At 42.2% G+C, this 16,476-nt stretch overlaps 2 protein-coding genes across 2 annotated transcripts in view; one reads left to right on the top strand and one right to left on the bottom strand.

Annotated features, from left to right (window-relative positions):
• Positions 1-902: 902 nt before the first annotated feature.
• sult3st3 (sulfotransferase family 3, cytosolic sulfotransferase 3) lies at positions 903-7,761 on the bottom strand. The gene is made up of 6 exons (XM_062530868.1): positions 7,596-7,761; positions 2,857-3,062; positions 2,493-2,619; positions 1,685-1,779; positions 1,354-1,534; positions 903-1,170 (listed from the first exon to the last, which is right to left on the bottom strand). The coding sequence occupies exons 1-6, from the start codon at positions 7,759-7,761 to the stop codon at positions 1,043-1,045; spliced, it is 903 nt and encodes a 300-aa protein (XP_062386852.1). The 3' UTR covers positions 903-1,042.
• A 6,606-nt stretch (positions 7,762-14,367) lies between these two features.
• mfng (MFNG O-fucosylpeptide 3-beta-N-acetylglucosaminyltransferase) overlaps positions 14,368-16,476 on the top strand; it is a 26,028-nt gene continuing 23,919 nt past the window's right edge. The window contains exon 1 of the mRNA XM_062544246.1: positions 14,368-15,244. Within this exon, the coding sequence (XP_062400230.1) occupies positions 14,843-15,244 (402 nt within the window). The 5' untranslated portion in view covers positions 14,368-14,842. The remainder of the gene's footprint in view (positions 15,245-16,476) is intronic.

Raw genomic sequence — 16,476 nt, 5'->3', positions numbered from 1 at the left:
AAATAACTCAATTTAGGCCACATGTGCTTTGTAATAAGGGTTCCATTACTGCACAGCGCACATTCAATGTATGAATGAAAGCGGCTGCCTTGTCTCACAAACAGCGAGTGAACATCCCAACAGTCTTTTAACGAAAGTGAACCATCAAATACCCCCCAGATTTCAGTGCCCATTAGTCTCAACATTTAGCAATATAATCAGACAGCCCAAAGGTAAATTGATTCCCAAACCAAATCGAAAATCTTTTGATAGCCTACCTACCGTTATGCTGCTCACAATAAAACGCACATAAGAAATAAAAGCCTGCCTCGAAAGACAAGCCTGCCCCAAATAAAGCCCTGTGCTTTGCAGCCTAAGTAAATAAAAGACCCATATTTTGTAGTGTCTGAGATACCACAATAGTTACTGTCACGCTGGGCCCCTTTATATTTCAGTAAATATTGTAAGGCAAATGCCTGGTCAGAATTTGTGGTAGTATTAATTAATGGTGCATGCAAAACACCGGTGGGTCAGATCTGATAGACATTAGATACTATCTAAGGGGCCGTATAAAATGATATTGTGGGCCAGATTTGGCCTGTGGGTCTACAGTTTTACCTTTCATTTGAGACCAAGTTTATGCTTCTACACAAAGTGGTTCATATTCAGTAAGCATTTGATTGTCAGTATGCATTTTGGATAATCAAGTCCTATAGGGAGTTTCCATAGGGCATTTTAAAAACACAGGATCAAATTTGGCAAATAATGGTGTACTCATAGTACTCATATTTTCATGCTATATTGATCTACTTTTGTCAGTATATCACACAGTTATTTACAGTAGATTGTCTCAACTGAAACTACCGTGTCTCATCTTTCCAAAGAGGTCAAGCATTTGATTACAGATCAAACTAGGTGGGAACAGTGGCCTCTAAAGCAGACGCTGTGCAATTTCAGGCAACAATTTGAAATTGATACTGAGTATGAAGCGGTTAAAAACTGCCAGTGGTTTTCTATCGCAGAATTCATGTGTGTTCATGTGGTAGGTTGAGTTGTCAGATGCTCAACCATGCAGCTCCTTAATGTCCCAGACGAACTGGAGAGGAACGTCCTTCATCCTCTCCTTGTAGACCTGGTCAAAGCACTCACTCTGGGCCACCGTCAGACAGTTCTTCCAGTCCCCGATGGTTCCTGAATCAGATTAACAGATTTAACATGAGGAAATTATATAAACATAGATGGATCGATATCTAGATAAACCTGCAAACCGCAGACCGCAGCAGAATACCTAGTCAAACACACACACACACACACACACACACACACACACACACACACACACACATGCGCCATCTTGTTTTAAAAGGCCCTCACCTTTACGCAGGAACTTTCCTTTAGTGGGATCTTTTATACCCTCTGGAAGGAACTCATAGTTCGCTTTGGAGTCGTTCTTCATGTTGTTGAATGTGACCCGCTCCACCACGCTGTCTATGGCTGCGTCTGACAGGTTCTTCCCCACAAAGTCACAGAGCCGCACTATGACCGACCTTAGATCCTGGAGCGGTCAGAGAGGACAAGGTCGTCCATTTCAGTCGCCTTCATAAGAATTATAACGTGCACTTTTTAAGGAAAGGTCTACTCTGACTCATTAATGTCAAACGTCATTGATTTTTCATTGATTTTCTAATATGCTTTTCAATAATACCTTGATCATCTCCTCATAAGTCAGAAACAGGATGTTGTATTTGTCCTTGTTGGTGTGCCATCCTTTGACATGATCAAACCAGCACCCTCCAACCACTGCAGAGAAAGGTGTAGGAACATTTTCATGGATATTTTTCCTCTGAATATTGTTAAACGCAGATTGCAGGCCTGGGGCACTTGCTAAGGATGAAGCAGAACAAAACGGTGTCATCCTTATAAAAAGGACACTTTGTTTTTGTTACATTTTGACACAAGTCATTTCTATAAATAGTAAATAAAATGGGACCCAAAATGGACCCCTGGGGGACACCATTTTGTATAAGTAAGGAGTGTGAGGACACACCATCAACCTGAACACTTTGTGTTCAGCCACTCAAGTAGTTGGCAAACCATCTGACAGCTTTTGATGACATTTCAATATCCAGAGACAGGAACTGTGTCAAATGGCTTTGAAAGATCTAAGAACAGCGCAGCACAATATTCTTTAGAATCAATAGACGTATGAAATCATACACAACACTTTTTGATTGTGGCAGTGACAGTGCTGTATTTATGCTTACGAAAACCTGACAAGTTATTTTAAATGCTATTGGTTGCTAACGTGAAGCATGACAACCAGTGAAGATCAGAGAAGAATTCAGATCCAGGAAAAAGATCGTGATTTGGGGGCCCAAGACAAAGAGAGGAGTGTGGACTTCTCTCCCCAATACCAGCAACCCTTTTTGCAATGTACTTGTACTCGTACTCCAGTGATTGAGAGAAATCAGACAGATCAGTAAGTGAGGTCAATACAATTCTCATCTACTTACTCCACCCAGACAAGAACTTCTCCAACATGTCGTCATAGTCAGGAGGAGAGTCCAGCTTCTTCATGAATTTGGCAAAGTGAAAATACGACACCATGGCATCCTTGGGGTTCCTCATCACATAGATGACCTGAAAGAAGACACCGAGTAGAATGATATAAAGGTCTAGATAAGACTGGTGTTTGTATCACTGCTTACCAGAGAGAGAGAGAAAGAGAGGAATAGGCTACATAATATACTGTGTACTGTGTATTGCTGAAGTGTAGCAATGTTTGCAACGTTTGCATGTTTTAGAGTGACCTTTTGGTTGTGGCCAGCCTAAGACACACCTGTGCAATAATCATGCCGTGGCCCGTGCTCCACTCACTTTGCCCCGGCCCTGCTGCAGCCCGCGGGGCATGAGGTGGGGGTGCAGGTGGGAGCAGAAGAGGCGGGGAGAGGGCCGCGTGGTGTAGTCCGCGCCCTTCTGCATATACTCCAGCCAGGGCATGCGCAGGTAGGAGATCTGGTCGGCCTGGTCCGGGAAGTCCTCCTCGTAAATGAGAGTGATGATGCGCTGTGTCCATACCGTACCTGAGGGACAGACAGAGAGAGAGAGAGACACACACACACACACACACGCATGTGACAGAGCAGGAGGAATTAGAATAAGATGACCACTTAACTTTAGATGCAAAACCCTTGGGCCTACATAAAAATCATTCCATTTGGGTCATAGCTACAGATTTAAAGTTACAACCAAATGCTGATGTGTTCAAATCCCACATGTTGATAGCTCCCTGATGCCCACAAATTACTTAAAATCTCTGGGAATCTAGAGCCAGCGGGCAAGACTGTGCACGCGAGACAGACTGTGCTCAAACTGCGTGAGCATCCGAGGAGCGTGCACACGACACAGAGGGAGGGGAGCTAGTATAGAGAGTGAGCGTGTGAATGGTAGTGTGTGTATGTGTGTGTGCCCAGTGCTTCATTTGTAAAGTGGGAGGTGCCGTTAAGTAAACACTGACGATTCTGTGTGCACACATAAATTAAACCAATTATCGAGTCCTGAGTGAGAGTGCAGATTGACATGTTTAAGCCTTTATTTCTCCAACAGCAAGACTCCAAACAGGCATACGACACTCACTCAAAGTTCGCCCTTAGCCTACGTTAACTCTCCACACATACGTTAAGGCAACACAATGAAACAATTGTAATAAAACAAAGATCACAATATATTGAGAGCACCAGCAGAGAATAATTAATAGGCCTACTTCATTTTACATACACACATGTTATTTGTCCAAAACAGCCCATACAGCATCCATACACCCCCTGCTCTATTTCCCTGCTTCTCTCTACTCCTTAATCCATTAATTCCCCATTTCCCTGAATTCCCTGAATGCCCTCATGACATTTCGCTGGCAGAGCGCACAACTCGTCTTCATCTCACGGGGGCCGATATTCTGGATACACCTTTAAATCCTCGATTAGCTTGTTGTATCATGTTTGGTATTTTCCGTTTCTCCAAATTTCTTGATAGGCTCCCAAAAAACGCCCTGTGATCCAGTGTTTTGTCTGTCAACGGTCCTGCGTGCAGGGGTAGGCTAGCCTACTCCAAGAAAAGAGTTCTCCTCGACCCCGCTCTGGCTCAGTAGGCTGTGTCGACCGGGCCGCTCAGACAGGGGCGCAACTACTCCGTTTTTTGGGGGTATGCAAAAACAATTTTGTCTTTCATCCATTTCATAATTTTCTGACGCATCTCCTCAGGCGCCTTCTCCTTTCCTTTTTTTTCTCTCTTCCTAAATTGAGCGTTAATAGGCAAACGTATCAACAAAATTAACGCTAAGCAGCGCCCCCGCCCCACCTCCTCCTTCTGCGCCCATGTGCACCGCATACTGCATACCTCACTTTTGCGCCACTGATACGCAGCAGACACCAGCGCGTCTTTTCTGTGGTAATTTATTTCCATTGTAAGTAAGTTCACAGTTTACCTGTTGCTGTCTTTCTGACGCATCCCCATCAGACGCCTTCTCCTTTTCTGTTTCCTCTTCCTAAATTGAGCGCGCCTGCCAACTTTTTTGCCAACCTTCTCCATCTTCAAACCGCTTCAAACAAGCCTCACCACGTTAATAGGCAAATTGATCAACATCAGGTCCTTGTTTTGACGCCCTCCTGGCGGTGGGCCCATATGCACCGCATATACTGCATAGGCTACCTCACTTTTGCGCCACTGCTGCTCAGACACGGCCTCGAACACCCGGATATGTCTGCAATTGGCTTTATGCGACGTTATGCTATTACAGTCACTTTTTTTGGAGCAGATAACAACACTGAACACTAAACAAACGTGTATTTAACGAATGAATGAATTATTATTTGCTTTATTTCATTGTGACATGGTCATGGAGGTGGTGGATCTAATTAAATGGCTGCCAGATCCAATGTCGGAGGTTCCGGATCTTGTTCCGGCTCAGCCTTGAATCCGGATCCAACGTCGGAGGTTCCGGATCTTGTTCCGACTTGTCCCAGCTCAAATTAAGCACCGTGTGTGCCTCATGAAGCATCCTGATTGGCCAACCAACCAACCAATCAATTTTCAGTGCGTGTGGGCTTTTACCTCTTCTCCTGAACCGAATTAGCCTACAGTTTTTTTCCAATTGCTAAAAAACACTTTTGCAAACTAGACTGGTTTCATCAACATTCACACACAATTCACAAAACCACACAACCAAACTGCAAAATACCTCATATATCCTGAAAAAATGATAGCCTGGTCATGCCAAACCCTCTACTAGGCTATGCCAGGCTAGCAAAATGAAGCACTGCACTGTAAAAAAGGATTTTAGAGGGTGGTAATTATAATCCCTACGAATGGGTTAAAATTTACCTACGTATATTGATCAGCAACTGAAATCTATAATAAAGGGTAAATTCTACCTACATTACCTATTTTTTAGCAGTAACAAATTCTACCTAAGGGAGGGTGGTAATTATAATTCCCATGAATGGGTTAAAATTTACTTACGTATATTGATCAGCAACTGAAATGTATAATAAAGGGTAAATTCTACCTACATTACCTATTTTTTAACAGTAACAAATTCTACCTAAAAAACGATCATAAAATATACCCAAAGACTCTTGCTCTACACTTGGCGGTTAGAGGGACGTGTGCTCAGTTGATTGTCTGCTATGGTGGAGCTGCTGAATTCAAGGTAAGCTCTGATTCCTGTTTGTCACGTTGCTTTGCTGTGTATCATCATAGGGAATGTTAACGTTAACGTTTTAAATGGTTATAATCTACCAGAGTTGTAGTCGGGGTAACGTGCATGCATGCTTGAACCAGAAAGTTTGGCCGGTCGTTCGTTAGAAGGTTCAGAAATTCGCCCCCTCTGTGGGTGAAAGCTAGCATGCTAACATCACACATTGAAAGTCAATGGGCGAACTCGCTAGCTGTTACACTTTATATATTCGTTTAACATTCAAATGTAGTTCTGCTTGTTTCTGAACACAAGGATTTGAAGGACTTGTGTTTACTTAACTGTCCAGTGTATGCTAACAACTTAATTCACTCTCAATTTCCCATTTTGATGACAAACTTCACTGGAAGCTAATATATTCGATGGTAGCTTCATTAGGTTGCTAACTAGCTAACTAGCTAACTTTCTATCGTCAGTTTAACAAAACCACACATTCTGTTGTGAATCATGCAAACATAACAATCATTGCCTGTCTGTCCTATCCATTGCAGGTGTTGGACACGTCTGTTGGATACACACACACAGCAGAAGCACTGAACTGTACACTCTTCTGAATGTTTTGTTATTTAGCCTATTATTATGTTAGGCTATGTTTCAGAAAACCAGTTGTGAAGTGATCAGGTGCACACAGACACATAAAGCACAAAGCAGAGTTGTATGAGTATACTTTTTGTTTGAGCAAACTCTTTGAATATATTGTGAATATGTTTTATGATCCTTTTTGTATATTCTCCATCATTTGATTGATTAAACAAGTTAACTCTCTCAATACAGTCTGCTGTGTCTGAAAATAACTCAATAAACTTAACCTTCCCTGAATAGGTAGGCTCATAATTAATGAGTCATATTAGATAATTATTACTAGTAATTATTAAGTAGGTTAATAATGCCTAACAATCTAGAGTTAATATCACTCTATTATTTTGAGTAACTTTATTGAAAAAATCTTGGGCAAATTGTACCTAATTTATTGTACCTAATTTATTTAAGTATTTCAGAACTGTTGAATGTAGGTAGTCTTTACTCAAAATAATAGATGACATTTACCCAACCAAAGCAGATGCAAATCCTCGCTTGCGATAAATTGGGTAAATTCTATAGGTTGTTTTTTACAGTGTGTGTAACCACATCTACATAGCCTATAGCATAATCAAACGTTTGTACCACATGGCACACTTCATTCATATTTCCAGATTGCTGTCTAACCAACTACGCACTGTTGGGCATAATGAAAAGCACCATCATCTTTAATATTTGCCATAATACTAAAATAGTTCAAATTGTAGAAAGTTCTTCACATGCACAATATCTGCAGATACACATGCTATTGAAACATTTTGCATAGCAGATAAATTTACATTGGACTTTTCCTCCCCCTCTCATTCTCACCCCCCTCTTCCTCTTCCTCACTCTGCAATGTCTTCCATTTTTGTTGTAAAAAAAGTGCTCACCTTCATGGTGCTTACTTCCTGATTGGAGTGGAAATTAACCACAGAGTTGTTTGGCCAGTTGACACACATGTTGGTCCACTAGCTTATGTAGGGTCATTTTGAATGGTATTGTTTTGAAATGGCAAAAATGTCAGATTGTTTCTTATGCAGAGAACCGCGTTCAGTGCATTTTAAAAAAGTGCCATTTGAATTGCAAAATGTGTGTAAAACAGAAAATGTGTTTAGACTTTTGGAGGCTTGGACTTTGGAGTGTTTTGCTCTCTGTGTGTCATTTTAAAAAGCTAAGGAAGCCTATTCAGTGTGAAAAATGCATATGATTTTTCTTTTAACAATTAGCCTATATGATGACTGGGACGCCTCTACCTACAAGTTGATCACGTCATCTGTGCAAACACAGGGAAAAAAAAACTCACCAGACTTGGGGAATGTAACCACAAAGACATCGCTGTCTCTGATCTCGAAGCTCTCTAGGCTGTCAATGTACTCCGTCGTCAGCTCCAGGGTGTCATCTACTGGAAATACTGTGCCCTTGTATGTGAAAAGTTTGTCGCCCAGAAGCTTATATTCTTGTTGGGCCATCTCAATGATATAAGCAGGGCAAGGACCTCGGCTACACTCAACAGCTACGTGTAAAATAAGCCTGGCGGTGCTTTTGCTGTCCTTAATACACAAAAAAACAGGAAGTAACTTGATATCATTCCACAAACTCAACCTATCAAAATGCCACACTTGCTCACCAGTGCTTCTTCTCTCTCTGCCATCCCATCATTGCCTTAGTACAGACCTATGAATGTACTTTATATTTAGGTATAGACCCTTTCAATTTGCCCCTAGAACATTTCCACTTTAAATGTTCAGAACCAAAGCAGATACTTTGAAATGAAAATTAATCAGACTTTAGCGTAATGTTCTACCTATAGAGTTGGTTTACAGAAGGTGCACGGTTTAGAGTAATATAAATGAAAGATAAATATGTGTAGTGTACTATTAGCAGTTCCCTTATATGAGCAGAATACATATGGTTATGTAATATGAACACTGTATGAACAACAATACAGATAAGTGCAATGTAGCAGTATACATAGTCTTAGCAGTGACATAATTTTTTTCCCCTCTGACTGGTTATTTCCTGAGTTCACAGACCGAAGCCTCTCAGATAATAGTTCTGAAACCAGTCACAAACTGTATCCTCAAGAAAGTCATCAATGTACAGAACAGTTGTAGCAAAAGACAGAGGAACAAATAGACTGGGTAAAACCCAGAATGATCTGATTAAGGTTACTACCAAACTTCTCTCAATTGATTCTATAGTTCTTTTCCCGTATAGAATCCATTTCTGCTTGGGACATTTTTAGTTGACGCGTAGCTAATGTCTTTTGCTCTGTGAACTTACCCAGGCAAAAGGCACATTTTGAAACCAGTTGTGACGAGTTTCGGGCAATCAAAACAATCTTGTTTGGGCTGTTTTAAATTATAGGGCTGTAGGTCCAAGTTTCATTTGACATATCAAGTTCAAGTATTTATTTACCATTTGATCAAGTACAGTGTACAGCTGCATTGGAATGCTTGTGCAGATCACTCAGTCAATGATAATACTAAAAAAACACTCATTACATTCACTCATTAAAACCACAAATAAATAACAATAAGATGAATAAATACAAAATTGCAGAATTGTGTGTGTGTGTGTGTGTGTGTGTGTGTGTGTGTGTGTGTGTGTGTGTGTGTGTGTGCGTGTGTGTGTGTGTGTGTGTGTGTGTGTGTGTGTGTGTGTGTGTGTGTGTGTGTGTGTGTGTGAACTGTAAAAAAGTCAGGGCTGTCCAATTTATCAACCCATATTATGTGTGAAATAAGGTAAGCGTACTAGAGGGACATTCACAGAGGGATTGTCACATTTACTAAGCCACAAAACATGAAATTACAGTTCTTGATTTCTTTGATGCAGCAGTCAACTCGAACTCCACATTTTCAAAACAGTTAACACACAAGCCGAAACAGTGGCACTCATGTCAAAATATATATAAAAAAATACAACAAAAGCAAATTTTGCCTTCACACAGCATGACTTGCAAACAAGTTTATGAGCTCTTCTAATCAACCATTTAACAGTGGGCAACAAAATACAGAATACAGCACTCATTGTGAATCAGTGCACCACTGCTTGTCATTGTTGCCTATTACTATATGGAGCTTTCAGTGCCATTTGTTGTCAAATTTTCCTTCTTGCAAAGAATTGGATCCAGAATAAGAAATGGGAACCACTTGGTTTTCATCATCGTCACTGTCTCAGCAGAGCAGAAGACACCTCTTGTAAATCTGTTAAGCCTTTCTCATGGGATTGACACATTTTTCTCACCCCTTTGCAGAGCAGTTACAGTAACACAGATGTCATGGAAGAAGTTTTAGCTATACCAAACAGAAACCACCTGTTCCTAACTGTTAGAACCGACATCAGTATGAAATCACTGAAGCACCTATTTGACACTCCTTCACACAAATCGTCAGTTACTGTAACAATCAGGTGCGGTGCAGTGTCTGTGTTGTTATACTTTATGTAATAGATTTTGTCTTTATTTTTCATGCTCCAATAGATTTCATTTTTGGTTTACATGCATTTTGTGTAACATTTACAGTATTTCAGTTTTCAGCCACAGTTTGAAAAAAAGAATCGATGGAATCAATACAAGTTATATCGAAGCATTTCTGATTCTGGATCCCCGAAGGCAAATTTGACAACAGATGGCACTGATATGAAAGCTCCATACAGTAATAGGCTACAATGACAAGCAATGGCTGATTCACACTGAGTGCTGTATTTTGTATTTCATTTGTTGTCCACTGTGTAATGGTTGATTGGAAGAGCTCATACCCTTGTTTGCCAGTTGTTGCATATTTGAAATGTTTTGGCACGATTAAGGCCTTTACGGCCTTTTGCAAACAAAATGAGTCATTTTGACCATTAGTGTAGCTGTTTTGGCCTGTGTGTTAGCTGTTTTGAAAAATGTGGAAATTGAGTTGACCGTTGCATCAAAAAAATCAAGAAAAACTGTAAACTGTGGCTGAAAACGGAAATAATGTAAATATTACATACAGTATAAACCACAATGTTTATATGAATACAATGTAAACCAAAATAAAATCCATTGGAGTATAACAAATAAAAATAAAATCTGTTACATAAAGTATAACAACACACCACTGCACCTTTTATGGCTTGCAGACTGATTGCTGACTGAAGATTGGTGTGAAGGAGTGTTAAATACTGTAGGTGCTTCAGTTGCAAACAAATTCTGTTGCAAACAAATTCAACCGTGCTCAGATGACGTGATAGACGAGGCACTTTTGCTCATCTGTCCATCATCGTATAAAGCCCCGCCTCGGACCTAAATCCATTAACCTATCTACTTACAGCCATATTATCAATACATCTATTTATAATGTATTCAAATATGCAAATTATCTCAACTATTGGTAATATAAAAATGTCTCTAGCAGATATGAATTCTATGCGAAAAAGTAAGCTACTCTAAAAATGTTTAGTAGTGTCCTTAATCACATCGTTCTGGGTTTTGCCCAGTCTATAAGACTTTGCTGCCATCTAGTGTATATTGAGAGTCAATTCCTCCACTGATTTTATGTGAAAGGCTCACAAACATTTTGTGAGAATATTAATCTCCTTGTATTCGAGGTAACAAAATGAAATACACACACACACACACACACACACACACACACACACACACACACACACACATGTGCCCTTCACACACCAGCGTCACTTTTATGGTGAGCCACGGTCAAGTCAGCAGCTGACCTCGAGACCCTCACTTTTGTAAAGTACTGTACACACACACACACACACACACACACACACAAACACACACACACACACACACACACACACACACACACACACACACACACACACACACACACACACACACACACACACACACACACACACACACACACACACACACACTGTAGCCTGAGTGTGATTTGAATGAAAGAGGGATAATCTTGATCAACAGATATGTGGAACTCACAGATTCGATGCTACATACAATAATTGGATTGGGATTGATGAAGCGTGTGTGTGTGTGTGTGTGTGTGTGTGTGTGCGTGCATGCGTGTGTGTGCATGTGTGCTTGTGTTGCTGTGGCCATGGCATGGCATGGCAACCCTGTACTTCTTCAGCAAAGCATCATCAGCATCTCTCACTGATGTTCCTGTTTATTGAAATTCTCTCTGAATAGCTAGCACAAATGTGTCTGGTTTGAACCTTGATTTGGTTTCACACTACAGTATGTAGATATTTTTTTAAAATAGCCAAGTTAGGTGTTTGTTTGTTTTTGATTTACAGAAGAGTATAGAGGACTGCAAAAGAATTTTGATTTTTGGGGCGTCAGCATAAAATAAATAGCTGAAGTGTGGAACAATTCAATGAATTTCACAGCAAATAGCACTAGGTTAGAATCAGAACCAATACCTTTAACATCCGTGCCAACACAATAATATCCTACTCACATTAGAGCAGTAGCACACAACCAAGCATGGAACTCAAGTGTTGATAGTGTTGTCTTCATGATGACAACATTTCTTAACCCCACCATATAATTACAGTACAGATGCCTTAATCAAGAACTCACTAAATAAATGACTATTACATTGATATAATTACTCATGTCTTAATCAAGAGGTCAAAAGATAATCAGTGAATCCTGATTAACATCGGGCTAAGATAATTACAGGTGCCTTGATTATGTCTGGCATGTGCAATTGATTGAGGAGAGAATCCCATGGAAGCGAGAGAGATTGGAGGACACTCACATACTGTAAGTAACGAGACAGAAATACAGATACAGTACATGAGCAAACACACATTAGCTCTCTCTCTCTCTCTCTCTCTCTGTCTCTGTCTCTCTCTCTCTCTCTCTCACACACACACACACACACACACACACACACACACTGAAGAGGGAACCAAGTCAGGGGCACACCCATGGTAGCCTGGCCACTCGACTGCCTCCAGCTGAGGGTCTCTTGAGTATGAGCCAACCCCGGGTGCCCCTCTGTCGGAGCCGAGCTAGGCTACAAAAGCCCTGAAAAAGCCCCACATCCCCCACCCCAACCCACACCCACCCCACCCCACCCCGCCCCGCCACGCCAACCCCACTACCCCATGAACCCCATTGTGCCCGGCCGTCTCAAAGAGGCTCTTTTCAAGTAGGCCGTAAATCGATCCTGGGCCTTTCCTGGCCAGGGTGTGCCGGGACCGTCTCTGGTATACCTGAGGGACCGGTGGGTGAGGGGGGTCAGGGGAGGGGAGGTGGGCAGGGCCAGGCAGGCAGGCGGGCGGGCGGGCAGGTAGGCAGCTGGTCACTGGCAGCGCGGGATGAATGCCTGTAAACGGAGAAGTCTGAGAAAGGACAAACAAACAAAGCTGGTGATGAGGGCTATGGCGATTGGCGAGGTTTGTTAATTGTACAAAGATCCTCTTAAAAAGGCAGGGTTTTCCTTTTTTTCCTGAGGGTTAGTCTCACTCAGATGTTACATAGGGCAGAATAAACAATACGTGGCAACCTGCCGTGCCTAAAATATCATTCCATAGGGAAGACTGAAAGTCAAATGATTTGACCCTAAATCTCTATATTTCTATAGTTTGAGGGTCAAAGTTTTAGGTATTCAATTAGCTGTTTTAGTAATGCTATGATGTCCATTCATGTTGATTTGTCACTGTCTTTATTAGAATTCAACAAGAAGATGGAGGGAATGTTGAAAAAAAGGTTCTAGTCTTCTGCATCCATTTGACTGGGTATTTTTGCAGTGTTATAATGACCAATCTCGCTGAAGCCGGTTGACACTGGTTCTGGCTCTGACGCGTCGGTATCAGAAGTGGGATGAGATGACGCCACTTTGACAGATCGAAGATCTCGTTGAAAAGCTACAGCTGGAAGGGTTCTTTGCTCACTAGAGGGAGGAGCTTGGCCAAAGATTTCTACTGTATTCAACGAACCTTGATGAGGCAAGCGGACACTATTCTCACCTGGGGACACAATGAAGAGGGTCACTGCAGATGTACAGTACAGTGTGTTTCAGGCGGCTCCATTTTGAGACATGCCAAAATGCCCTCCACACACCAGCGTCACTTTTATGGTGAGACACGGTCAAGTCAGAAGCTGATCTCGAGACCCTGCACTTTTGTTAAGTACACACACACACACACACACACACATACTCTTAAAAGGGGGTTCTTGGGGTGCTATATACTGTAGAACCATTAGGGGTTCCTTTGATAAACCCAAAATAGTTTAGAGAACCATATAGGGGTGCCATATATGAAGCATGCAATAGAACCATTTTTGCTTCTAGCCTATATAACACCATTTTTTAAGAGTGTAGGTGGGGGAGAGAGAGAGACAGAGAGATAGGCTAGATAAAGATAGCCAGTTCAATTCGCTTTGCGGATTTTGAGTCAGTTTGTTGCCTGGTTGTCTTCACGCCTTAATGACTAAGACAACACATTTTTCTCCAACTTCCTGTAGGCTCTTGCTCTTATTTATAAATAGGCCTACATAAACGCGTAGTAATACCGCTATGACCACCATGGTTTGTTGGTAGGCCTATCTCATAGCCGGATCCGTTTCCACAAATAATCTGTTACATTAATAACACATATGAATGGGTTTAGAACCTCTGCATGAAAATGTCACAAAATACCATAACATTAATGACAAATATGAATGGGCTTAGAACTTGTGCATGAAAATGTCTCTTAAAACTGTCAAGACAACTCTTGCGCAATATTGTGTCATCACGGCAGCTGACCCCTCCGCAGTTGGTTTCCTGTCTTCGGGTCTGATTGCGCACCCCGTTGCCAAAGACCACTGAGCCCCGTGCCATGTCGAGAATGAGGGAAACCTGTTCGGGATTAAACCGTAAACAGTCCAAGCACTTGTGCACTCGGTCGAAAAGGCATATCTGGGGTTTTCCTCCGGGAAAGGGAAGAACGCGGGAGACTGATTCATAATGAACCTTCACATTGCAGTCACAGTCATGTAGTGCACTTGAGTTATGCAAAATAGTCGGTGGAGTTCTTTGCATACTTCTGATAACACTTCTTATTGCTTATGGAATTTAGTTAATGTATTTGACCCATGCAAAGGTGTAAACTGGGCGAAAAAAAAACCCTAATTTGCAGGACCAGGTTCGCCTTATAATATTTCACAACTTTTAGGCGGGTGGGGGCGGAGTGTTTGATCTCCGCGAGTGTGCAGATGACACATCTTATCCGCTTCTTCAAAGTCCCCGTTTGCAGCAACAGGTAAGATGACAACAACAGACATAAGCGAATATGTAGGCTGTTGGTATTAACAACGCCACTTTCCATCCGGTGAGCGCTTGGCAGAGAACAGCTACCTGATTCCAAGAAGTCAAAGTACCGGCAGCAGAATGGTCGCCGCCTAGATATCCTAACGGGTTATTTGTGGCTTATTTTAACCTGAGGCGACATAGACGGTACAATGCCTCCGATATAGCCTACCAAATCCACAGGTTGGTGTTGTACTGAGACGGCTGTAGGCTACCGTTGAAAGTTCGAGCGGCTCGAAGTTGGCAGCTATGGAGCTGAAAGCGTAGCGATGCTCCACTCAGACTTCACATGGCATCCGCTACGAAAAGAGTTACCAAGAAAGTGCTTCGAACTTTGTGTGGAATCCTCCTAACCTATTTCATCATTGTACTGGTGGATTTACAACGGCGAACAAGAAATCCCACCAGCCCAGGTGCTGAACGCGGCACAGGAGAACGTTTCCAGAACCGAGCTGTCAATTCCCTGTCTAAAGATGGAGACATCCTGTCAAAGTCATCCGTCGGCGGACGCGGTGCCAGTAGTCGAGGGGAGAATAAAGACAAAAGAGACTTAAGTGACAATAGACGTCCAGCCTCTTGGCCAAGCCTGACGCCCCAAGACATTTTTATTGCAGTGAAGACGACAGGAAGGTTTCACCGAACACGACTGGACCTGTTGCTGGAGACATGGATATCAATAACTAAAGAACACGTGAGTGTCATTGAATGCTATGACTGGAATACCACTGTTATCCCTATATTATTTATCCTGATATGACAACTTGAATGACATTAAATCTGAATAACAATGCTGTATTGTGAACTGTTGGCACCACACATTAGGTTCTGAATGATAACTCTTCAAAAGTAACCTCTGTCACCTCAAGTCACTTGTAGTATATGTGTGCAGGTAAGGCCAATACAATGTACTCATTTCTTAAATGATGGACATTACGGCTTTCAAACCCCTGTCATCCAGAGTGAGTACAGGCAATCAAAGCCAGCAGTGGAGCTGATGTCGAAGTGTGAGTGGTTTGACATCAGTCACTTCGGCCTCAGTATTCGACTGGATCACACAGACCTCTCATTCATTGGGAGACCGTCCATGACTGACCATTTCCTGAAAGCCATTGAGTAGTCCTGTTAGTAGCCTGCCACTTAACACACCCACATTAATCCAAGTCCATACATCCACACCCTCAGTATACGTCTTTTTTTCATTGTTAGAGCTATTTAGTGCTGATTTCAGAGCCATCGGAGAGTCCCAGAGAGAACTTTAGTCACAGGGTGTCTTTCAGAACGATGTTTTTTTTTTTTAAGTTTAAGATAGAGTAATATGGGCCTGCTTCCTGTTTTAGATGCTGGTAAGCGATTAGGCGCAAAGAAGTGCTTCCTATCTCAGCACTTTCGCTCTGACTCGACTTCGCGTGGCAGTCAGACATGCAGTGATCGCTCGCTCCATTGGCACAGCGTCAACTTTCACTGCTTCAGCTGCAGTCTGCATCTGTCTCCAACATGGCTGTTTCGAAGCCAGCCAACCCTTTGTAGCAAGGCCAGTTGAGGCAGCAAGAACAGTTGAAAAATTATACCTACGTTTGTTTCAGTGGAGATAGGAGATTTTCTAACCAACCTATGCTCTATGCATATGGGGATGTAGGTCGTTGTGGCAATAGAACAAAAAAAAGTGGCACAGCCAGCCATTTTGTAAGCATCCCTTGTCACCTCTTCCACGCTTTTAATGTATACTAAGTGTTTCCATGCACCATGTGTGTGACACAACTGCCACTTCCTTCCTGTTCACAGTGCACACCGCCACACGCTGCCTAAGAGTGAGCAGCCGCGAGCCCTTTGAGGCCCGTTGAGGTTACGCTGTGAGGTATCGTGAGGCAGCGTGAGCCACCCGCTTCTGCAGACGCCTCGATGGTCTCAGTGTGGTCACAAGCA

Source organism: Sardina pilchardus, chromosome 1 (assembly GCF_963854185.1).
Source record: "Sardina pilchardus chromosome 1, fSarPil1.1, whole genome shotgun sequence".
Taxonomy (NCBI): Eukaryota; Metazoa; Chordata; class Actinopteri; order Clupeiformes; family Clupeidae; genus Sardina; species Sardina pilchardus.
This window is presented reverse-complemented; position numbering and strand designations above follow the sequence as displayed.